This window comes from Osmia lignaria, chromosome 12 (assembly GCF_051020975.1).
Source record: "Osmia lignaria lignaria isolate PbOS001 chromosome 12, iyOsmLign1, whole genome shotgun sequence".
NCBI classification, from domain to species: domain Eukaryota; kingdom Metazoa; phylum Arthropoda; class Insecta; order Hymenoptera; family Megachilidae; genus Osmia; species Osmia lignaria.
The window spans coordinates 7,800,986-7,825,456 of NC_135043.1; the positions used below are offsets into that span (position 1 = coordinate 7,800,986).

General features: G+C 41.7%; 2 protein-coding genes across 4 annotated transcripts in view; both read left to right on the forward strand.

The window, feature by feature from the left end:
* The first annotated feature begins 290 nt into the window (after window positions 1-290).
* LOC117602623 (don juan like) lies at window positions 291-4,845 on the forward strand. The gene is made up of 4 exons (XM_034320840.2): window positions 291-578; window positions 801-2,722; window positions 2,938-4,031; window positions 4,112-4,845. Exons 1-4 carry the CDS (start codon window positions 513-515, stop codon window positions 4,636-4,638), a joined length of 3,609 nt encoding a protein of 1,202 aa, XP_034176731.2. The 5' UTR covers window positions 291-512; the 3' UTR covers window positions 4,639-4,845.
* Window positions 4,846-5,945: 1,100 nt separating this feature from the next.
* Window positions 5,946-24,471, forward strand: part of so (SIX homeobox 1 protein sine oculis) — a 30,766-nt gene continuing 12,240 nt past the window's right edge. Inside the window, exons 1-5 of one of the 3 annotated variants that reach the window (XM_034320843.2) lie at window positions 5,946-6,411; window positions 6,696-6,941; window positions 7,937-9,716; window positions 12,205-12,487; window positions 14,027-14,261. In XM_034320843.2, coding sequence (XP_034176734.1) covers window positions 9,429-9,716; window positions 12,205-12,487; window positions 14,027-14,261 — 806 coding nt within the window. In that variant the 5' untranslated portion in view covers window positions 5,946-6,411; window positions 6,696-6,941; window positions 7,937-9,428. The remainder of the gene's footprint in view (window positions 6,412-6,695; window positions 6,942-7,936; window positions 9,717-12,204; window positions 12,488-14,026; window positions 14,262-24,471) is intronic. The other 2 variants (XM_034320841.2, XM_034320842.2) reach the window with 2 other exon arrangements.

The following is a 24,471-nucleotide window of genomic DNA, read 5'->3' on the forward strand; positions in this document are numbered from 1 at the left end:
ATAAAAATTTCAAATTTCTAAAACTCTAAGGCTAGGATCCTCTCATCAAATCTTATGGCCCATCCCATAAATAATCTCTCTTCAGAAAGGAAATAAAAATAAAAATTGTTTAACGCGAATGATCATTAAATAAAAATAAAAATAAAAGAATATTACCAACGAGTATCATTTATTAATATTATGATTAAAGATACATGCAGATTGAAGTCGACCGAATATAAAGTGACAACTATTGAACGAAGTGAATTATTAATTCACTTCACTTCTCATTTCAAATCGATAATCGTTTGTCGAATGTTTTGGTAACCGTTGATCGTCCGATCTCCCGTTGTTATTTAAATGTCTTGTCAGTATTTCAAAATGCCGCGATGCTGGAGAATTTTCGAATGACTCTGGCTCGCGTATAAATTTCATTTTTTCCATGATTACACGTTCAAAATTTTAAGTAATCATCTTTAAAAATTTTCGGCATATCCTTGAAGCGTTGAGCGACAAAATTTGAACAAGACACAATGAACGGGATCAGGACATTGGTTTTGCAGGATTTCTCTCATATTTTACCTTCTAAGGGTGTTCAGGTATACCTTAATCATCAATTATTATTTTATTTAATCTAATCTACAAAGATTTTTGACGGAACCTTGATTTCTTAAAAATAATCAAAGTTAATTTTTACATATGTACATAGGTAGCTATTTTCCGAGTTTTCCATTTGATGATTTAAAATCTTACAATTTAATCCTGAAGGTCGTAAATTTTTCAATTTCTTTACCATCGTTCATCCATTTCTATAATTCTAGCTTCACACGAATGCACCCTCGCGTCGCTTCTGGAACCTCTTCGAGTTCTCCCTGAAAGAAGATGCGACCTGTCGAGACGTTAAGAAATGCCCCTCCTCGAAGGAAATCGTCTCCTCCTCCTTGCTTTCCAACGAATTCGAAAGCTTATCAAAAAACCGTGCAAGCTTATCCGCAGGCGGCTCCATGACCCCTAACTTAAATCCAAAGATACACGTCTACCAATTCGATGAAAAGTCGGATAACGTGAAACGTTCAAGAATACCAAGGCCCCTCGGTCAATCTGACAACCTGGTCTCCCTGTTGGATGGAAATCCCGTGCCCAGAACGATGAAATGGAAATTGAAAGGTTATAAAACCCTTCGCCATGAACAATCTAGTGATTTTGGGTTCGTACCTGGTGGAAACTGCTACGATCTTGATATTCTATCGAGAAACGACCCTAAGGCAAAAAAGAAGGATACTATAAATGAAAATACCCTATGTCTAACGACCAAAGCAATTGAGAACAAACAGAATGATGTACGGGTTGAAAAGAAAGTGACACAACCAGAATCTAACCCTATCATGAATGCTGTTTCCAGTCAAATACCAACTAAGACCATGCAAAGATTGCTAGCAACTTCTATACCCAAAAAGGAGGATCAGTTTATACCAATTTCGAAATTGAAACTGTCACAACCATCGGTACAGTATTCTTCTCATCCACCCAAAAAGATCTCCAAACCCTTGCCACCTGGAATGGAAGCAAAGACAGATGAACACCTTATGGAGGATGCTAGAAAACCACCTCGTGTCGATAAACCAGCCACAGCACCTTCTCAAGAATCTTACCCGCAACAAGCTTCTGAAAGTGGTAAGCCCACTCCTCAGGAATCATTTTTGGCCCATGGTGAAGTACCTGAGAATGCACAGTCTGAATGGTCCTCCATGGAGGAATCTAAACCCACTAAAATTGATCATGTAAAGGCTAATTCGAAAGAGGGTAATCATTCTGAACAAATGTCTTCAAGAATGCCAGAAAATGAATTGAAAAAAGAGATGATACCTCATTCGATGGAGATACCAAAACCATCAGCGTCCACCTACTTTGCCCCACGTCCATGGAAATATACTAAACTATCCAAGTCCAGTTTATCGTCTAAGTTTGATAGTAAGCCTACTTACGAGTTAATCCTAGGTGCTCCACACAAAAGTAGCTCCATGAAGATAACAAATCCTTATGAGAAGCAGCCTGTAACAACATCGCCATGTGCTGCAACTCAAGCCAGACTGCAGGCAGCAGTAAAGCAGTCAGAATTGCAGACTATGTCTCAGAACAATTCTCAGAGTCAGGAGGCAGGTTCCTCTGGGCTCGGTGGGTCATCCATGACAGGAGGTTCCAGTGGAGGTTCTCGAAAACCACCGGCTTCGTATCCTCCATTCCCTGCGAAGAGATCTTCTTCGAACGCCTCATGTTTGCAGAAGAAAGTACCGGAGAATGCAACTGGAAATCCAGCTAACAAGAACTCGACGTCCAACATCTCAACTTCTAGCGCCAATATGACGCCGAAGAAATGTGGTGACCGTGATGAAGGTGGCGAAGGTAAAATGATATGCACGAAACCTCGTCAGAACAAATGTGGCAGGCAAAGAAAATGCGGCGACAGGAAAGAGAAGAAAGAGAAGAAGGTCTGCAAACGTTTCTGTTGTCCAGCACTGCAGATACCAAGTGGCTGTAATTTTGAAAATAAGTGCCCGAAGGATAGCAAAGGGCACAATAAGAAACAAAAGCGGGCTAAACCGGTAAAGACGGATCCTACATGCTTGCCAATGGGCAAGGAAAAAAAAGAGGAAGGAAGGGAAATTTGTACGAAACCGAGGAGGAGGAGGGAATGCAAGAGGGAGAGAAGTTGTGAAAGGGAGAGATCCTGTAGCGGAGAAAGGTATACTAGAAAATTGAACACTTTCATCTGAAATTTTCTGATCAAATAATTAGTATAATTAATAAAAAGGAGGGAAATTTTGAATTAACAATGCAAGATATTAAATCTTACATTTGAAAATATGTGTCTGACTACATATGGCTTTTTCTACTGTGCCGCTCACCTTGTTAAGTTTCTCTTTATAATGATTCTATTCTTTATTCATAAATATTTAGAAGGAGACCGAGTTGCAGCCGAGAACGAAGTTGCAAGCGAGAACGAAGTTGCAAGCGAGAACGAAGTAAAAAGCGAGAGCCAAGTTGCAAAAGGGAGCAAAGTTGCAAGCGAGAGCGAAGTTGCTCCCGAAACAGAAACAGATCCTGTAAAAGGCAAGAAAGAAGAGATTGCTCGCAGAATAAAGAAAACGAGGGTCGCGAGATCTGTACGAAACCAAGAAGAAGAAATTCCTGCAATCGACAAAGGTGCAGTGATCAAAACTGTTCCAAAAGACCCGCGAAATGCACCGGACGAAGGAACTATACGTACTCAGCGTTCACAGGACGGCGGCTGTCTTCGCAGAATATAAAACGATACTCTTCCCTGCCAGCTTTTGCCTTCTCATTAATCAGCATGAAAGGAAACGGTGAATCGAATCAGACGATGTTTGATCCGGCTAAGGGTCGATTTTATGGAAAGAAACCACCATCTTGCAAATCTTCCAAATCTGAAAGCAAATGTGAAAAGCCAGCTTCCAGCGATGACGTCAAATGTAAAGCACCTAAGAAAACTGAAAGCAAGTGTAAACCAGCGAGGAAGACTGAAAGTAAGTGTAAAACAGCTCAGAGGAGTGAGAGCATATGTAAGCCAGTGAAAAAGACTGAGAGCATATGTAAGCCAGCGAAAAGGACTGAGAGCAAATGTAAGCCAGTGAAAAAGACTGAGAGCAAATGTAAACCGGCGAGAAAGACTGAGAGCAAATGTAAGCCACCGAAAAGGACTGAGAGCATATGTAAGCCAGCGAAAAAGACTGAGAGCAAATGTAAGATAGCGAAAAAGACTACCGATGATAGCATATGTAAGCGAGCGAAAAAGACTGAGAGCAAATGTAAGATAGCGAAAAAGACTGACGATGATAGCATATGTAAGCGAGCGAAAAAGACTGAGAGCAAATGTAAGATAGCGAAAAAGGCTGACGATGATAGCATATGTAAGCGAACGAAGAAAACTAAAAGCAAATGTATAATAACCCCGAAGAAGCAGCAGGATTCTGGCAAAGCTTCCAGCAAATCTGACGACTATTGTGCTAAGCAGAGAGAGAAAATTTGCAAAGGTGATTTCAGATTCATTTTATTTGTTTTATTTATTTTATAGCTTGATATATTGTAAATAACTTGTAATTTGTTATAACAGAAAGGAAAAGTGCTTCCTCCCAGGATGAGTCTATGGAGGACCGGATAGAACGAGAAAAGAAAGAGATGGAAGAGTGCAAGAAGCACATCAAAAGCAACAAAAAGGACAAGGATAAGAAGAAGGAGGCGAAGGTGACCAAAGGTTTGGAACGCGTCGTGAGTCCATGTAAACAGAAACAAACGAAGAAGGGTGAAAAGGATCCATCGAAGAAAATGTCCTGTATCGGCGTACCGTTCAATTGTTTGATCAACAACACCATGGGAAACGTTGTTTCGATGCCGGAGCATAAACCATTCGGTATTTTACCGGAGAGAAACTACTCCGTGATGAGAAGTAGCTTCGAGGATATTCAGTTAGAAAAATCACAATCTCCCGGGGAGAAAAAATTTTGGACCTACTACGATGACGATGATATTGCAGCGGAACCGATACCAGTAGAACATGAGAATCAGGAAGAGCATTTTAATGAAGGGAATTCTCCCAAATCCAGCTGGTTCCTCTCCTGGTTCAACAATGATCATTCTTAGAACAAAAAGTACAAAATTATTTGAATGATTCTGATTAGAGTTTTGAAATTCTGCAAAATAAATGTTATTGCGTGTGAGTAGAATTAATTCTGTTGAAAACCTGGTACGTATAATGTAATAACTTTTTATTCTTGTGAACAAGATACAAATCTGTTCTTTTAATCTATGAAAAATAAATCTACAGAGTGCTACAAACGAATAGACTAATGAACTAATTTCTATTAATAATCATCATTCACGATTTTATATAATTAATACAAAGACTCATTTTGCAGGTAAACGGCACCCTCCACGATTGGGCACTTTATATCATCATCACTCTCATCCTCGTTAACACTAGATTGCCGGAGCGAGTCAATTTGACTCATTTACGATTTTATTGCTATATACATATACAGAAAAACTTAAATAATTTTTTTTTAAACATATGTTAACAAATACTAATTCCTTTCTCTCCCCACTCCTTAGTTCCAAAAATCCATATGTACTATACCTATTTTGACGGATGTGAGTCCGGCAATCTAGTGTTAAGATATTTACTTAAAATCATCAGCACGCCATATTCAGCGGACGGTTCAATAAATACGTTACGTTGGAGGGCTGGCTCGTCACGGTTGACATTTGCCTGAGTTTTCTGGTTCATCCCCAAACGGAACCTTGGATCTGTCTTCGAGCAGCACATCGCTATCGTCGCTTCTACCGACACAGCCCAGCTAACCGGACGATATTCGTGGTTCAAACAATCCCGTGGGCCAAAGTTCGTCCCGATGAATCGAGCCTCTGGTGAGCAGTTAGCAGACGTCTTTGTGCGAGGAACGAGGCACGACAGAGGCGTGCACGTGAATGGAGGGTAGCAGGAGGTGCAATTATGGGTTATTCAGGTCTCGCCACGGGATACCCGGGGTGCCGTCACCATGGAATTTCTCGTACGCGCGTATACCTGGCGCCTCTATGCCCTTTTTATTACGTTGTGCACACGTTGTGAACGCGCTAGTTTCGAACGGAGAAGAGAGACAGAGGCAGGTACCGACGACGGGTGGGGAAGAGAGCGAGGAGAGAAAAGCGGTGAGGATGTCTCTGCGGGAATCCCCGCGCTCCGCCACTTATGGGAACGTGATACGAGCTTTTCGTCGGATGCTCTCTTGCGTTTTCGCATTGTTGCGTAACCATGTCGTCCTTCCTTTGCCGTCGTCCTACGTTTCCCGCTACGCGTGTCTCCGCGCTCTTTGCCTTCCATGACAAAAGGAATCGATGTCAATGCGAACGCGCTTTGTGCCGAGTTTCTTTCGTCTTCCGGCGAATCCCGCGAGACGAGCAGGAAATTCGTGTTTGCACTGCTGAAAACTGCTCTTCTTCGACAATGTCGCGTTCGAATATTTTGATGATTTCAAATTGATCGAGTTACAGGAAAATTTAGAAACTAATATGTAAAATGGTATTCTTAAAACATCTTGATTTATATACATAGATTCATTATGTTTCTTCAAAATTTTGATTATTCTTGGAACGGATGATTATTGTTAGCTGATGGCACGCGACGCGATAGTTATTCTTATCCAGTCCTAAAAGCGTACATATATTTTTAAGCAAGTTGTCATCGAGAAGATCGAACGGTTGATTTCACGGCTGCTTAAAAAGAGCACGGAGACCACCTAGACGTCACATTACGATGTCAACGACTTCTTCCTGGACCACAAACCGCCTCGACCGTGTGTCCAGAATGAATGGTGACGCCACGGGTGGCACCCTACCGAAGAGAACTGCATACAACCGGTGAAAATGTGTCAATTTTGTCGGAATGATTCATATTCAGATAGAAATCTCGTCTTTCAAATATTTTATAATCATTGGGAACTGATAATATAAAATTGTATTATAACGCCAAAATAGATTTAATCTAATACCATAGCTTTATTAAAAATTCAATGTTACAAAAAAATATAAAACTCCGTATAACTTATATTATATAAATAAAATGCTAAATGTAACGGAATTTATTTTTAGGTACCAATGTGATATGTGTCTAGGAAGTTACTAATCCGTGAATTTTTTTCTAGGAAGATCTGGCGGCCTCTGGTGACACGACGGACAGTTATTATATTTTGTTAACCGTCAAAAGTGGCTCCGACCCGCGGAAGTGACGAAACAAGAACAGGAAGGGTTTTACGCCGTGCACGTGCAACGCTGAAGAAACGTCCCACATCAATCACGAAAAATGGAAAACGGTTTGTGCAAAACAAACGACGCGATGTTCTCGTCTCGTCTGGATACTACTACCAAGTACCAACGCGTCGGAAAATCTGGTAAGCAGACATTATTTTAGGGAGCATAGCCTTGTTTTTCCAAAAGTCCTTGCGGTCTGAGAAAACAAGATGTCCTTTGTCCCACTTCCCATACGATCCTCTTCAGAAGTAACTGCTGACAGACTGTCAAAAATCCTCATAATACAGAGCAAACGTGTGTTCAGAAGTTAATACATTTCCGTTATACCGAAACATTAGTATTTCATTTGCAACTTTGTGAGGTTATGTGACTTATGCTTTTAACCATATCGAATTACTTGTATGTACAACAATGATTGTTCATTCTTTTTGAAAATATGCTTAGTGAAATGCTGTTACTAGACAGTAATAATATCACATTTCAATTCGTGTATTTTGTATGTGAAAAACGATTGTCTATTTCTATGCTACAAGTGAATTATGTTTAGCATGATGAAAAATGGATTTATAGTAGTTGCATATTTATGAACACCTTCACGAAACAACGGGATAAAAAGTACCTTAATAACAGAAGTTGGATAAAGTTTCATAGCAAAGCACTTCTGTTACGTTTGAATTCTATGCATATGGTTTGAGTTGTTAGAATGACAATCATTTTATTCGAGAAAAGAAGGAAGAAATCAAATAATTAGGATCCATTTATTCCGATACAAATCTTTCGATATCGATCAAATTTAATGACGTACAATCGATATTTTGAAATTGGAGGTTAGGGGTTCGATCGATCGATCGTTAAATTGTCGTAAACGCATCAGCTTCTTCTTACGTGAAATTTGTCAAACACGATTTGCAATGCGCTGACGTATTTCACGTTTCTGTACCGTCGTGCAAGATATTCATAGAGAATCATTAAATAGCTAGCCAATTCTAAAATTTAACGAGCAACGGGAAAGAACTGCGTCTGTCTCGGGATGGATTCGTCCGATTTGGTTGTGCATCTCTTCGCTTACGTTCACATTAGAGAAGGAAACGTGTAGAAGTCGAGGTGTAATGAGGCTTATTTATTGCTGCGTAAGGTTCGACCAATAGGGAGGCGGGATGGTGGCCGTGGCCATGCCCAGCAGCCAATCGGGTGGCGCGTTGGTTAGCTGTCAGCCGAGCCACGCCTCGGCCAATCGGCGCTTAGCTGCGCATGACGGAGTGGCTCGATCTTGAAACACGCCGGAGCGGCAGTTCCTTCTGGTGCGTGCGTAGGAGAACGTCTCTCTTTCGTCCGGTCACGAAAGAGAGAGGGAGTGTAAAATTGACATTTCGCGATTCATCGTCGAACTGTTCAATGTAACGAGTAAATACGTCGTATTGTCGTGTGTGATCTTTAAGTAGAATCGGAACGAGTGGCGTGTTTCAAACGCGGTGGTGTTTAAACAGTGGATTCATGACGTTCAAGTGCATCGTGTGTCGCGTGCTTTCAACGGTCCTCAGAGTCGACGACAGTTGAAACGAAGAAGTGTTCTCGGTTGATTTTCCTCGAAAAGAAGAAACGAGAGAGAAAGACAGAGAAAACGGACTATTTAACACGCTCCTAATAATAGCCGGTGCGCGTTCGTACGCGAGTATACTAAGCGCCTATAAATACACACCTACCACGGCCCGCGGAAACACGAGCCCGTGGATTTCACGTTGCAACCTGCCACGAGGAGATAGAAAAGACGCGAGTCGAAGGGAAAAGAGGGAGAATATAATCTTGAAGGAGGGCGCACCTGGCGCTCTAAGAGAAACTTGCCATAATCGGATCTAGTCGGAGGTAGTAACGCAAGATAATCGCTGTATACGGGACAAGGGAGATAGAGAGAGAGTGTGTAGTGTGTGAAGCAATCGGGTCCACCGGCTGCTGGCGTATCAACTTGAAAGCAGATTAGAGAATAACCGCACCTGGAACGAGATTTTATTATTTCACGGGGGTATATCCCTTCCTTCCGTCTCGTAACACGAGAAACATCCCAGTAGAGTTCGTCGGGCAGCCGAGAGCTTGCAGCAACTCTCTACCAGTGGTAGCCTAAAAATATCTTCTTCCTGCATATTCTGACGCGTTTACACCATCGCGAGAGTCTCGTTGTTCTTGTGTTACCAAATACTTTTTAACTCTTTGCTTTCATCCCAATCGACCGTTTCATTTAGAAGAGAGATTCTCCCCGGTAATAAGAACCCTAAGTTTAACCTGAAAGATCAGTTATAAACATACCGGAAGATGTTACGCAGATAACTGTACATAAAAGAACGTCGTAAATGATCATTAAAAAGTGATGAAGATCATCGATGAGACCATCCCCGCCAGTGGCTCTTCCGTAGCTAAATATTTGCCGTCGGAACGATCCTCAAAGGAATCAGATATCTTCCGTCGGCTGTGCGCGGGTTCCTTCCAAGGAATCTTAACCGTAAACGGATATTCGACCGCGTTGTAAAGAAATAGTGAGTGAAACGAGGTGCAAAGAAGGAAAGTGGTCCACGGTGGAGGGTGGAGGAGGGAACGGTGTGCAAGGGGTCGCCGTGGGCCCCGGAAATGATGCCATGATGGCCTACGGAGGAACCACCGGAAACGGAGGTGCGATGGGACCTTCTTCTGGTGGTACGGATGTTTTGGGCTCGACCGGTGATTACAGCCCGCAGGGGACACCGACACCTCTCACGGGACACTCGGCGGGACCCGTCGAGGCGAGTACCTATGGTCCTGGAACAGGACCGACCAGTTATAGCCCGCAAGATAGTCCTGCTAGTTCCGCCGGCGGCGGTAGCGGTAGCAATGGACAACTACCGAGCTTTGGATTTACCCAGGAACAAGTCGCCTGTGTTTGCGAGGTAAGACAAGGTCATTAGGCTTTGGTTGTTGAATTTCAGTTTTTCAGTGAAATCTTTCATTAGTCCGTGGCGTACGGGTGTTGTACATCGTCCGACGGAAGGGTACAATATGCTTTATTTTTTCATGTACAAATCTGAATAATAATAACTTCTACATTTAGATTTTATTTTTTTAACACTTTCGTTATTGACAGTGACTGTGGTCTATTCAAATTTCCCAATTTTCCCTACTAACAGTAGCATGCTGGCAGGGAAAGGGTTAAATTTATATTAGAATTAAGGACAAAATACGGATATCCTTGACTACCGATATTCACCAGATACTCGAACAGGAACCCTTATTCTAATTTATGCAACTCGCAGCGAGGGTGATGAAACTGGCCCTATAATTCCGTAATTTCCCCGAGGATAATCGGGCGTATAACATTGTACAGCACCTAGCGCCAAGATTCACTTGCATGTCACCCACCTAATGGAGTTCGTGCGATTTTAGTGCAATCGTAAATTGTTTCTGTGCGCGACATTTACGCTCCTCTCGCATCGAACACGTGCGCGCGTCGAAATTTCGTTTCTTAACTGTGCCGGGGTACATAATTTTATTCGGTACCTACACCTCGTTTGTCAGACTTAAAAGAGAATATTATAACAGGAAGGCAAACCAGTCTCGTGAACAATGTGTAAATTATTTTTCACTAACTTTTTTAACCCACGTAGACTCGTAACTGGGTCTATTTAAGGAAGATTAACTATAAGTTAGAGAAGAAGAGACGTTTTGTAAAGATGCGCGAGGAACGTTCGTTATTTGTACATATTTCCCATATGTACGTTCTGCATACGGCTAGACGTTTAACTCCTTGCCCACGTCACATGGATATTCCCGTTTAATTTACGACAACGTTTCACCCTTTCGATAAACGAGCCTGCCGTCGGCTCAGAATGGAATCGTTTAACGGGTAATTACCTTCGCGTCATAATAAAGAGGCTTAGTACGAGTGTTTACGGTCTCGTCTTGGTATAATTCAAACTATCAGTTTTCGGGTAAAAGCATTCTTCCTTGCTTGACGTTCGCCATTATTAACCTACCCTAAACCCTTCTTCGGATGGACGGTTACTTAGGTCCGTTATTTCGGTCCCCCGGCATCCGAAGAAAGGCTCAAGTGAAACGTAAAAGAAAAGCACGATTACGCGTGACTTTTTATCGACCGCCATTTTGATTCGTGATTATCCCGTGAGACGTGGGCGCTAGTTGTCTTGTATCATCCGAAGTGAACCGCCCTAATGGGCCAACGAGATAAAAGAATAAGGATAATGGATACGTTCACCGTTCGTCGGGTGCTGGTCGTTTCGTGCTACCATTTTGTATATTACTAAATCTTGTGAAAAGACGGATATTCGTAATGAATTTCCTTGCTTTCGAATTCGCTCGAGACGTCGGTTTGATTTGTCGGCTAGAGCCAATCGGAAAGTTTCGTACAGCTCGGTGATTAAAACGTAATCTCACGGTTTCTGTCGTCCATTTCTCTCCCGGCTTTTCGACGCGTTTTATTAATCCATTATACGACGGTATTTCTCGCGTCTGGTGATTAATCGTTCGTCAGAACTGTCGCGAGCGGAAACTAGGTGGCACCCGACGACGCGAATGAAGAAGTAAAACCATGGCAGGTGCACGAGACTCGTAGCACCGTAATGGAGGCTCGTTTTCGGTAATTTGGATGTAACCGAGCCAATCGATCGCGTCACACAGTGTATCACGTTGTTTCTCTCGATCCTTATCCGCCGTAATGGGACTTTAACGTTACCTTTTTCCTTTTCTATGTTATTAAGTGTTACGAGTCTCGCATCGAAATTAGCTACCGAGCTCGTGAAAAGGGCACACCGCTGTATCGCAAGCATTATCTTTCTAACGAGCGAAGCAGAATAATTGTTATGGCCAAACTTCGTTTAAGGGCATCAAAGATTTTTTTTCCTGATTCCTATACTTTTTGATAGTACTCGACGAATGTCGTCGTTACTTCCAGTAAAATATTTCTTAAAATGTAATAATGTTCAGGGATTATTGGTACAATTAAAGAGTTATAATAATATTAACAATATTACAATAATATTATAAATAATATTGCTAACATCATATGTCTATAAAAATTTAACAATGTGGCACATATGCGTCGCTTTATGACGCCATATTGATTCCACTTGAAGGATATTCATTTTCCTTGCACTCAAAGTGTCCAAAGGTATTTATAAAACTGATCGCGTTCGTTGAATATTGTTAAAAAATATATAGGAAGTATGTTGGTAATTTTTGGTGCCTTGAAGCGATTGGAAGTAAAATGGTACCCTTTTCGCGGAACAAAAGATAGATTTGAAGAAAGGGAGAGAAATGATTACTTATAACGAGTGAGAAACATACAAGATACACTAGAATAAGAGGAGATCGGGATGAGTTCTGCCGACTAACAGTGTGCCCCCCCTGTCTATCGTCTTCAAGGCGATGGTGTCGTCTGTCCAGGTTCTCCAGCAGGCTGGCTCCGTGGAGAGACTCGGCAGGTTCCTGTGGTCCCTGCCGGCGTGCACTAGGTTGCACCGACACGAGAGCGTCCTGAAAGCCAAGGCGATCGTCGCCTTTCATCGGGGACATTTTAAGGAACTGTACAGGATCCTTGAGAGCCACACGTTCAGTCCGCACAATCATCAGAAACTGCAAGCTCTTTGGCTCAAGGCTCATTACATTGAGGCCGAGAGACTGAGGGGAAGGCCTCTTGGGGCAGTCGGTTAGTATCTGATATTTTAGCTAAATCATCATGCGATCAGGAAATGGCAATCCTTCTAAACGTTAATTTGAAACCTTCACGTTGTATAAATGTAAAATACTTATTTTGTTACATGATATGGGGATGATATTTTATTTCAAATAAAGTCATTTTAGGATAATGAAATGCATGTTAAAAGTTCTTTGTTTGGAATTCGAGAACAATGAAGACACTTTAAGACAATGATAACATTGACACTTATAACAGAGAAAGTAGTTTCAATTTTTATCTTACTACGTTGAAAGCCACTGTCATATTATTTTCTTTATGTATTTCTTATTTATACCTGATTTTCATTTATTAAATTCCAAACATTTATTATTTCGTAATTGTATATATCAGTTTTTGAAAAATGTGTACAGGTAGCAAAATTAATTCGATGCTTCGAATAGGACGTTTTAAATTTTGGCGGGTGGCGCGGCAGTCACGTGACAGTGTCGCCGCCATAATACGCGGGGATGTCGACGTTTGTTTCTTGTGTAATCTTTATTCAGATATTTATCACTTTAACGCGATTTACAATGATTCATAAGTGTCTTGGATATTGTTGTTGGAGGTAGCCTCAGGTATTTTACATTTATGATTCACGTTGCTTAATATTTCGAATATGAGAGTTAAAAATACGATCGACTGCGTGAAGAGGTTATAATAATGCTGGGTCTAATTCACCGGCGATCATAATAGAAGCGGGAAGGAAAGATTTCGTGAAAGAACAAGCATCGTGTCGAGGTCTGCCAGTTTTATTTCTGTCGCGTGTTGTAAACACGAGGATGGTGAGTTTAACGAGCTGACATTCTAATTAGATCTTTCCATTTACTTTTGCGAACCAATTTGTGTCACATGATCCCTCGTGCGCTAAAACCAGAGGGCAAAGCGAGGAAAACGTGTTTTGCCTCGCTAGATTTCCGGTGAATCGCGAAACTCTAGAAATTAATAATCATAAATTTAACCCTTTTTTTATTGCATATTTCAACATAATTTTTATTAACACAACGTAACAAAATTTAATTTATAGTTATTTTCAGTTTACCATCAATTTTATTTAAAAAATGAAAATTTGAAACTAATTTATTTAAACAGACAATCTTTTACCAGTTTATATTATCGATAATAACTTAACATTTCTTCTTTCTTTTTGTTATCTCTCCAACAAGCTTTATTTTGACTCGTTGCCATCGATTACACGCAGGAACAATTTTAAACAGACACCTTATTGTATAATCTTTATTTACGTTTTCCGCACCGGCGGAAGCTCATTCGTTTGAGGATAATGTTAAACAATACTCGGTATTTGTAGCAAACGCGAATGACGATGGAAATAATGTAGAATTATATATACCTTTCCGCATCATTATTTAGCTCATTGTTTGGAACATCAAACGTGTAACACCCCTTTTGATACAAATTTATTGAACCTCATAAGCAATGAGAAAACTCATCCATTGAAATGAATAATATTCCAATAGTGATCTAATAAAATGTTTTAAATTTGTATTACAGGGAAGTACCGCGTTCGACGCAAGTTTCCTCTGCCTCGTACAATATGGGACGGCGAGGAAACATCTTACTGCTTCAAGGAGAAATCCAGGAGTGTGTTGAGGGATTGGTACGCTACCAACCCTTATCCTTCGCCCCGGGAGAAACGTGAATTGGCGGAAAGCACGGGTCTCACCACTACGCAAGTCAGTAACTGGTTCAAGAACCGGAGACAAAGGGATCGTGCTGCCGAACACAGGTAAGTCATTATCTTCTTCATTTCTTAATTATTATTTAGTATAACTCTGTAGATAAACTACAGAAAACGTAGTTCAGATAAACTAACGTTATACTACATTGTAATCCAAAAAGCGTTTTGGATATATTCATAGTTTTATGTAATCCTTTCCAATAACCAAATATCGTGGCACGTCAGATACGTCTGATTGTTTTAAGAGAAAAAAGAAACACCGATGGTGATATAAGCGTTGTTATTATAATATCCCACCGTCGCATCATCTATTTTTCCTATATATTTTTTCCTTGGCCTTGTTACGTAGAGTTAATCGACGGTATCCGAGTTGATATATCCGTGGAATCCGTGGAGGGCGCAAGCGTGTAGGAGTTTCGTGTTGTTTGGAAGGTCGTTGCTCTATATCCGATTTTAGAAACGACCGAGCAAAACTCGAAGACGGCCTCGTACGTACGTAACGTTAACGCTGTATGTCCCTCGAGTCGCGCCATCGCTCTTTTATCGGATACTTCATTTCTCTCTATATAATTTACAACACCAACGTTCCATCATTTTATGAAAATACCTGCGAAAAAGAGAAAAGATTTACGGATAACGTCTTGAAAGCTAATTATTTGGATATTAATTTTCCCTTCTGTACCCAATAGTTACAGTCTCGTAACTCTGAATCGAAAATGAAAACACGATGGGGATGCAGCACAATTTATCGTACCGCTTAATCGTCCAACGAGTTTCATTACCGCCATTTTCTTTCTCAAACGGAAGGCGTTCGAACTCTCGGGATACGTGAATCAATTTTAGTTACCGTTATAATATCCCTTGAAATTGTGCAGTAACGGCGTGCCAATTTGGTCGTTTATGGTAGGGTATATACAGGGTGTCGTTGAAAGTGTAAAATAAATTTTTGTTTATGATACTTTCTTTTTGAGGAAATTGATTTCGGCAATTAAGGAAAATAAGGTGAACTTTGTCCATCGTTTGAAAGTGGGAAAATTATAGTCGGTGAATTATATTTTATTCGACGTAATTATCAATCCAAGGTCACCGTGTTTCAATAACAACCGTTCTTCGGGTTCTAGTAATAATCGAGGAAGTAGGAAGCGCAACGATGATACGGTTCGATCCGTTCAATATTCCAGGCGAAACGGGGGTGTACAACGAATTACGTAGAGGGATAGTATATGGGAGGGGTGATATGGATGCTTTGTGGGATTTCCTGTAATTAATATGCCGCGAATGATGCCATGCGTATCCACGATACCCCAAAAGCCATCGGATAGGACTAGAGGAGAGCCACCACACCATGCCACGCGGTTACCTCTCTTTCCCTCTTTCTGCTTCACTCTGACCTTCTGTCTCCGTTCATGGGAATACACAGAAGCCATAAGAAATTCGATACGTTCCCCGTGGCGTGATGCGGCTGTGTACTAGACTGGGCCCCTGCCACGGTGGTGCTTCCCACTTCCTCCCTCGCGAAATTCTCGCTACAAGAGAAGCGCCATATCTATCTTGCCACGCCGATTCGCATCGTTGAGTTTCACCGAAATCAACATCTCCTCCCTCGATATTTACGATATCCGTCGAATCATTCCGCTATGGTCAATCGCCTATACGAACCGGAAGTAGCCACTTTTTCGCTCGAGGGAAGTTTATCAAACGCACGTTTTCATCGTTTATCAGTTTGATTCGTTTCTCACGTATAAACAGGGCCTCGTTTATTCCTAACAAATATAGGCACGTTTTTAAGGTCCGCGGTTTCAAGTATTTATCGGCTTTCGAATTGATTTACCCGGTAAATCACTCGTAAGAAAAACGTTTGTAGTTCACGCGGTGGCTTTGTGTAATTAGAGCGCAACCTTGATCATAAATTCACCGAAATGAAAATACAGCTCCGACCGACAGGCGTTTCGAGGAATTAATGAGTCACACGTGCCTCCGTCGATATTGTACGACGTTAGAAGAAGAAGAAAAAAAGAAAACGATCCATGCGTAGCTGCGATAAGAATTGCTTACCCATCGTGTCTAAGCTCTCGCAATCTGCCCCGTTTGTGTTTACATTTCGCGCTGCCTTCTAGTCTCTTGGTCGGATTAAGTTGGCCAGCCTGCGCGACGCGCGGAACGGATGACGGGTCGCGTTCCAAGAGCAGCCTTTCAAAATACACGCTCGTTAAACTGTTCGAGAGTCATCGTTATTTCTTTTTTCGATGATGCTGTCGAAGGCAGAAAAACGGTGGTAGGCTGTCTCTGTAATCGGTGTCCGGTAACCGAACGTGTCCGTTGGAACGCGTGAAAGGACGATAAGAGAAAAAGATGCTGATCGCGAGATTTCTGGCGGCGCCGTCTGCTCGTTATCTGGCTGCCTCTTTTGTTCCACGCAATTCCATACCACCATCTTGGGCGTATATTCTCTAGACGAGAAGGGGTACATTGGAATATCTTAATTAAACATTCGAATTTTTTCGAGATTGATGGAACTTCAGAGTCCCAACTTGAGATTATGTGATTCTATCTTAAAACTATTTTATTTTCACACAATGCGAATGATAATATTGGAAATTCGGAATGAAGATAGCTGTCACGAATCTTGGTATCGTTAATCTTTCAACGGTTACATTAATAGAAATTCGATTTTGATTTCCTAGCGAATTCTTCGCGAGATAACGTTGAACGACGTGCTCGATAATTAATTCAAGGGTACTTAATCTGAAAATAACAACGCTAGAATGAAACCGTCGAAGGTTATTGCCTCTTGATACGCGAGGCTTTTGAATAAATCGTCTGTTCCTCGTGTACGTATCGCCTCGAAAAGAGGCAAATTAAATCACTCGATAACAGGTCCCGAGGGAGCTATACACGGTGTATCCTGATGTTTTCATGTTTTTTGCCCGACACGAACGCCCACGAGACGCCCCAGTCTCCAGGGGCCCCTGATTACGTTTCCGCCCCTGTACGCGTGATCCAGCTTTTAATTTACGTCAGCTTGCGGGCCGGATCGCTCGCAAAAGCTGAAGAGGAAGTCTGCTTCGAGCCCGGTGTCTCTGGCACGAGTCCTTGTTCAATATTTTACGAACCAGGAGGATTTAGACCGCGCGACATTCTCGGAACAGGGTTTAAATTGGATGTTTCGTGTTATTAGAGGAAAGTTACTTTCCCATTGACTACTTGATGGTATCATTTCTATCACTATAGTTACACAGTTGCTTCGTCTATTTTATAATCGCAAAATAGTAGTAATATTTCATTTTCAGATAGTGGTAGTACTTTGTCCATTTGGTATTTTAATTAGTTTTAGATATTATTTGAAAATAGTATTTGAATATTTAAATGAAGAAAGAAATAATTTTCTAACAAGATTAAATCATTATACCAATTTCGTGAAAGTCTAGTAACTTTGGTCAAGATACATCTAGTGCTCCCTAGACGGTCGCTAATAACCTCGTAACTTCTAGAAAAAGGATTATATCCATCCATTTCTCTGCCTAAAGATAGTTTATTATTTTCATTTTACTGTCTATAAAAGTAGATATCATCGAATAACGAATCGTACGGTGGTTTTCATCGCCAGGGAACGAGATAAGGGGGGTTCTTGAAATATCTCCGCTTTTCTTTTCGACATAAAACGGTTGCTGAGAGATCGGTGCCGCTTTCTCGATGCGCATTGTGGCATTGCTGGTCGTAGACAAAAATAAACTTCTCCCTAGCACGTGCTGCGACAATGTTTTTTTCGTTGCAAACCCTCGGTCTTGTTATAAACGGCGCTTAAAGCGTCTTTATTATACCCCGGGCCTCTTTAGTATCATCATCGTGTCTCGGAGGGGAAGAAGTGTCTCAGACGTTTCTAATCTTCGAGAAAGCCGAACACCATAACCCGTTCACTCGGGCGAAAGGGTTAAGAACAACATTCTGCCGCCAAAAATAAACAAAGCCGGAAGAGGCAGAAGAGTTTCTACGTGCCAGTCGGACGTTTTTGCTCTTCCGTTTGATTTCTGGGTCGTTTTTGTTCTTTGGAAAGGTAGCTATGGATAAATAATAGGAGTGTAAGGGTACTCGAATTTTAAAGTTTAAAAATTTTCAAGACTCTTAGTAATTTATAAATATTTTATTCTGGGAAGGATAGCGAAGGGCTCGGTTAATCTACTTCTATTCCGAATAGTGCCATAGCTTCTTCCGATCGAAGAGCAGTCATTGGTGCAAGTTGGTTAGGGTCGGAACCCAGTAAGTAATGGCTCTGTCGTTCTCCAGTGTCAACAAAACATTGCTAATGTACCTAGTCCAGCGCAAACTCAGCCTTGCCTCGCCCTCGGTTGCGCCACTGTCAACGCACCCTCTTCTTCTGCCTTCCACGGTAAATCGAGGGTTAAGAGTAGAGGATGAGTAGGTAAAATGGACGACTCTCTCTATACCATAGAAATAATATAAATTTTATATTTCAAAGCTAGTATATAGGTGATACTAAACTGGATAACAAATGTTGGGAGAAAAAAATCAATTATTTCTGTTTCATTATTTAAATAAACAATTGCGAATAAAACGAGGTTTTCCAGAAATAATAAATCATATTTTATTTGAACAATCTTAAAGTAAAATATGATTCGTTTGAAGACGGTAGATTAATAATCATTCAACGTCACTCTGTCCGGCGTATCCCTTGCAAGTAATGAATCATTACCCTTCGTCGTTTTAGTCCGTGCCAAAAAAAAAAGGTAGCCTTCGGTATTAAATTTCCGTCATTCGGCCTTAATTAAATCGTTCTGTCGAGTGTTGCCACGTAAGTGGACGATGAAGGCACATCAGATTGAAGTGGACGCACGTGGGGGATAGAGAAGCAGTCGCGTCCAGGCTTTCGGGAAGGGATGCCACTTCCCGGATGCGGAGGAGGACAGATGGGGAAAAAAAAAAGGGAATGGAGTCAGTGTCGAGAGGGCGTTACGCGAGGGAAAAGGGTCGGTTGTCCAAGGGTTGGACGGACGGGGGTGGCTGCGCCAATATTGACTCTTTCTGAAAACTGGGGGACTTCAGTGTGACAAAGAGGGTGGCGCTACTTTACCTCGCCTTTTGTGCGCACCGACGCGGATATGGCGCCTGCTTGGTCATCGAACTTATGTCCCTTTAGCTTTAGAAATTATATTTCTTTCCAACAGTATAAAAGTTTTTAGTATTAGAAGTGCCATTTTCGATATTTCCTATGGTATGTTTAATTATAAAAGTTTTCTTAGTATTTTATACCAGGGTATAAATAATATATATTAATTTTGAAATTAAGTTTCGAATTAGTTGATCAAAGGGATGAAAGATCGTTTCTGTACTCGAAGGACATCATCGATGAGTCTCGATGTTCGCCTGGTTATATCCCTGTATGGCCGATGGCCGCAGCCAGTAGCGTGGGTCGATACCGCGACTCCTCGACACGTCGACGATCGTGATCGATTTCCATCAAAGTCGATGCCGAGCTTCGACACCGATCGACTTCCATCAAAGTCGAAGACCTCGCCCTATTCTCCTCCATGGTTCCTCTCCTGCTTTGCGCGGATGAATCACGGATGTGTTTGCGATACGAGCACTATTATTTCGTTGAAGATCGTAAAAGACACGGGCCAAGTTGATATTCTAGAAACTAGCTCTCGTCAGGGTAAGTTTAAGAGATCGTGTAGATCTAGGATGTCAGTTCTGTCGTTATCAATCAAACTTCTTGCAAATTGTCTTTTTATTTTGTAAATAAAGACCTCCAATTCACAGGAAAGATATTAAAGATATTCGATAGGGTACCCGGTTGCCCAAATAGAAGTTAATTAGGTCGCAGCAAAAAGGGATAAAACTAGGGGTGTGCTCGTAGCTGAAAGTTTCCACGTCCCTAGATAAAACCATTTCACTAACGTTTAACTGGTTCAGGGTGAACTTCATTCACGGGTCCTCTTCCTGTCCGAGAAAAAAGAAAAGAGGTCCCGGAAGCCAAATAGTAGCAAACACATAGAGAGAGAGTATCGTTGGACAAATAAAGATGCGAGCGGTCCGGGTCAAGCGGGTAGTAGACAGACACTCGTTGAAATCGTTCTCGCGATGCCGACGTCCCCGAAATAGCTACGAATACTGCCCGCGTACCATTGCCTGGTTTACGGTTACAGCATGCACGGTGTCTGGGCAACGCGTTCTGCGTGTCTGAAACCAGAGAACCCATCTCCTCGTCACCGTGACTCTCGTACGATGCTAGACATTCACGGGACCGTTGCACGAAAAAGGCGACTTTTGAGCCACTGCCTCTCGTACACCGAGTTCTCTTCTGCTGTCTCAAAAAATCATATTTTTCATACTCGTGAGTCGTTCATTCTCGTCTCGAAATCGTATTTATCACTTTCGACCCTGAGGGAAATGTGCTTATGATGCATTGGGATAATTTATTATTTTCGCCTCTGAAGGTCGTCCTTATCCTTTACCCTGGTATCTAATACAATTCTGGTTGGACCAATATCCCCCCAAATTAATATATACCTAGAAACGAAGATGTAGCTTTCCCTAGGGATGAAGACGATATAGGGAAAAGAGGTCCTACTAGAAAAACCATGAGATCTTACCAGTGTAAACTAGACATAATGGGTGGTAATTTAATTATTAATCTCTCTGTCTCCTTTATTTTGTAATTTTCCCTATATAGTAGCCTGCTATGTTCGTCACCGCTCTGAATAATAAAGAGAAACGAAATTCCAATACTCGCAAGGTCCATTCATCGGTTTCGTGGATTCTGTCACAGGAGTCAGGGTATAAATAGATGGTTTTCACGTTTAACCATTTTATTTCTGGTTGACGGGTTCGTTCGTTCCTCGCGATGCGACGATTTCTCATTCAAATTCAGGGGCTGTGCTGGCTCGTCGAGTCGATCGTTTCGTAATTGCCTGCGATCGGTAGTTAAACCTCGGTGTCTTTCATACTTCACGAAATTGTCTGTAGAAGCTAGAGGACGACCTTTAGCGTCAATCAGGCTGACAGTGTGGCTGTATTTTCTGCTGTTAATCCTATTCGTTGATTCGTAGGAAATCATTGATTCGAAATAGAACCTCTTCGAACGACTATGCACACGTAACGCAACGAAATTCTGATGCAATCTACGATGTTTCAGATAGTTTTCTTTCTCTCTACCAATTATTAGGAATTCTCCTTTGACAATGATACACCGATATACAGTGTACCGTGTGTTTGTTGCTATCGGACTAGGTTAATCGCGTGTAATATTTCCAAGATGAAAGGGCGTTTGATGACAAATTAGAATGGTACCGGGTAAAAATAGGGTTACTTAAGATTCCGCGTAAATTCTGCTAACAGATATGACAGTTATTTGTCGACGTACGAGCCAGTGAACAGGGAATATTTGGCGTCCTTACGCTACAAGTTAATAAAGCTTGTTTTAATGAAAATTTATTAGGTGCCTTGATAATAACTAACCTTTGTGAAACGTAAATTTGGGGAACCGAGTTACTTGAAACGAGAGGGTAGTTCTCTAACGTTGAACCTCAACTTCAAATTAACAAATTTATAAATTGAAATGAAAGAAAGTTTGGAAAATTGTCATCGGTAAGGGCAGGAGTCGAATCGAGATTCTGAGCTATCTCCTAACAAACGAGGTAGCCTCCTACCCTTAGTCATGCTCTGGCAAAGACAATTGTAAGGTAAATTTCCTGCTAAAGAAAAGGACATCTCCTCCGTGTGGAACAAGGTCGCAGAAGAATACTTCTTGATTCGACCTATCAAAACGGTACAAAGGATGCGTTTAAGAGAAGAGAAAAAAAAAAAAAAAGACGAAAGGAACACGCGTTGATATGGATGGTCGGTGAATGTGTATTAACAGGGACGGAAAGGGCTCGCTTCTGGATGGTTCGACCCCTTTTTCGTCGAAGGGACGGCCATGCTGGGTCGCCTCAGCCATTTTCGGCCACGCATGGACAAAAAAGGCGGGTAGGACCCTCGGTGAAAACCGCTTGAAAGAAGAATCACGTCAAATCTGACAGGTCGAGGGAAGGAAGGGGCCACATATGGGCACGTAAGGACCAAAAAGGGCCCGCCTCGTCGTCGTACGTCGTCGTCCGGTGGTGCTGCTGTTGCTGCCGTTGAAAAAGAACAATCCTCTTCTTCTGTCCGCTCCTTCCTTCTTTTCGTGCTCTTCTTCTTCTTTTCTCCCTTATTCCCTTCTGGCGACAGAGGGAGCATTCATTCATGCACGCATTCCCAGAATGCACTGCGCGTGCGCAAAGAGCAACCATACGGCGAACTTGCTGCCTTCTTTGTACGGAGTGTGGATGGACAATTGGTACCGCGCTACAGGGGATAATCGATGATGAGCAGAAGCAGATGTTAACTGCTTTTAAACTAGTAACACATATTTCTTATTATTTAATGTGTTCAGGTGTACTTAAACAAAATTTAAGAGAACATTTTTGGTACCATTATTCCCAACCTCCTGAAATTAATTCCTCGCTATTAGAAATTGTCTCGTGCTGGTATTTATAATACAAATTCGAAGTTAGCCAATTTGTTTTTTAAATAAAAAATCCTTGACGGAAATTGCTAGCAACCGGTGAAATGGTCAGGGGCGCGGAGGGCTTGAGAAAGTAGACCGAACGAAACTGAAAAGGAAGAAAGATTTAAAACCGATGAAGCGTGAAAGAAGTCTGAAGCCAGGGGAGGAAGTGAAAATAAAACGTTCTCCATCCGGCACGGAATAAATCAGCGATGTATTTACGAGGCTTGAAACTTGATTTACGAAGAAAAGTTAGCGTGTTAAACGATTCACGATAACTTCGACCCTGACGAATTTCGTCCCCGCGGTGCGAAGGAAACACGGAAACCCGTGTCCGCCGTCGCAGGAAATCGTGTGTCGCGGTTCGAACGCGTTTTCCACGAATCTTCGCGTGTCTGGTTGCACAATTGGCTTAGACGGATTAAGCGGAGGTGCTGTGCTCTGTGTCGACGCGGCTATTAAACGCAAACGATCCGGAACACGGTTAGTCGTAGCAAAACGAAGATGGTTCCCTTGACGCGTGTACCACACAAACTGGGCAGCATTTTACATTGCTGCAACGTTTATTGTCCGGCACTGGTTGCACGCTACATTTCAACCTTATTGTTCCGTCGCTTTTGTCGTAGCTCGGCCGGGAGTTTGAATTTTCGCGTTTTCTTTGTACAAGAATATCGTGCCTCGAGAGAGGAGAGGTGATTTAATCAAGTCACTGGTCGAAATTGACCGTGTTGATGGCTGCTCTCTGCTGATCTCGTGTCTAACGAAATTTATTCTGGTTCCTTGTCACCTTGGTTATTTATTTATTTCTATATATGTCGCTTTGAATTTGTAGCACTGGGTGCTACAAATGGGGTGGTTCTCTTGTTCTTCAGATTATGGGAATTAAAAGCTAAGGAAATGTGTTATTATTCATAGCGAAGGTTACTTCTATACTCGCCGCTAGAGGAATCGCACAAGGGAGGTTTAAGGCTAGCTTAAGTTCTCCTTAGATTTTCTCAGGGTTGTTTTCCTTATTTGGTTACCTTGGTTATTTTTATTTCTACAATATGTCGCTTTGAATTTGAAGCACAGAGACATATGGGGTATTCTCTTGTTCTTCAGATTATGGGAATTGAAAGCTAAGGAAATGTGTTATTATTCATAGCGAAGGTTACTTCTATACTCGCCGCTAGAGGAATCGCACAAGGGAGGTTTAAGGCTCAAGTTCTCCTTAGATTTTCTCAGGGTTGTTTTTCTTATTTGCGGGAAAAAGCCTACCAACGGAAGCATTTTCGTGTGACGTATTCTACGTATGCAACGGTACACACAGACGTTCCCTTAAAAGGTGTTGAATTACGTCGTCAAACTGGAACACAAAGCTTATGTAAGTCCGTCCAAGAAGTCTCGATCTTCGTGGTGCGGTGTACCTCTTCCTTCCCCTTGCTCTTTGAACGTGATAAAGTTTCAGTTTGTAACGATATATAAATATCACCGTCTTTTTTATCGCCATTAGATTTATCGTGCATAACGCGCCTAGATTGCGAAAGAATGCCTAACGTTTATTCCTTGTTTCGTGAGGGTAATTTTACCATCGAACATGACAGAACGCGGGATATAAGAAGCGAATAGTTGTAAACAGTCTTGTAACGAGAGGAATTTCATGAAAATACCAAAAGGTACGATCACCAGGAACGATGCCAAATATTTCTCCCTAAATTAAACGAGTCGCAA

Bases quoted from the DNA above. Each gene is read 5' to 3' on its own strand.
- LOC117602623 (XM_034320840.2), top strand. From the start codon at position 513: ATGAACGGGATCAGGACATTGGTTTTGCAGGATTTCTCTCATATTTTA. The intron at 579-800 runs GTATACCTTAAT...CTATAATTCTAG, and splicing joins TACCTTCTAAGGGTGTTCAG to CTTCACACGAATGCACCCTC. The intron at 4,032-4,111 runs GTGATTTCAGAT...TTGTTATAACAG, and splicing joins GAGAGAGAAAATTTGCAAAG to AAAGGAAAAGTGCTTCCTCC.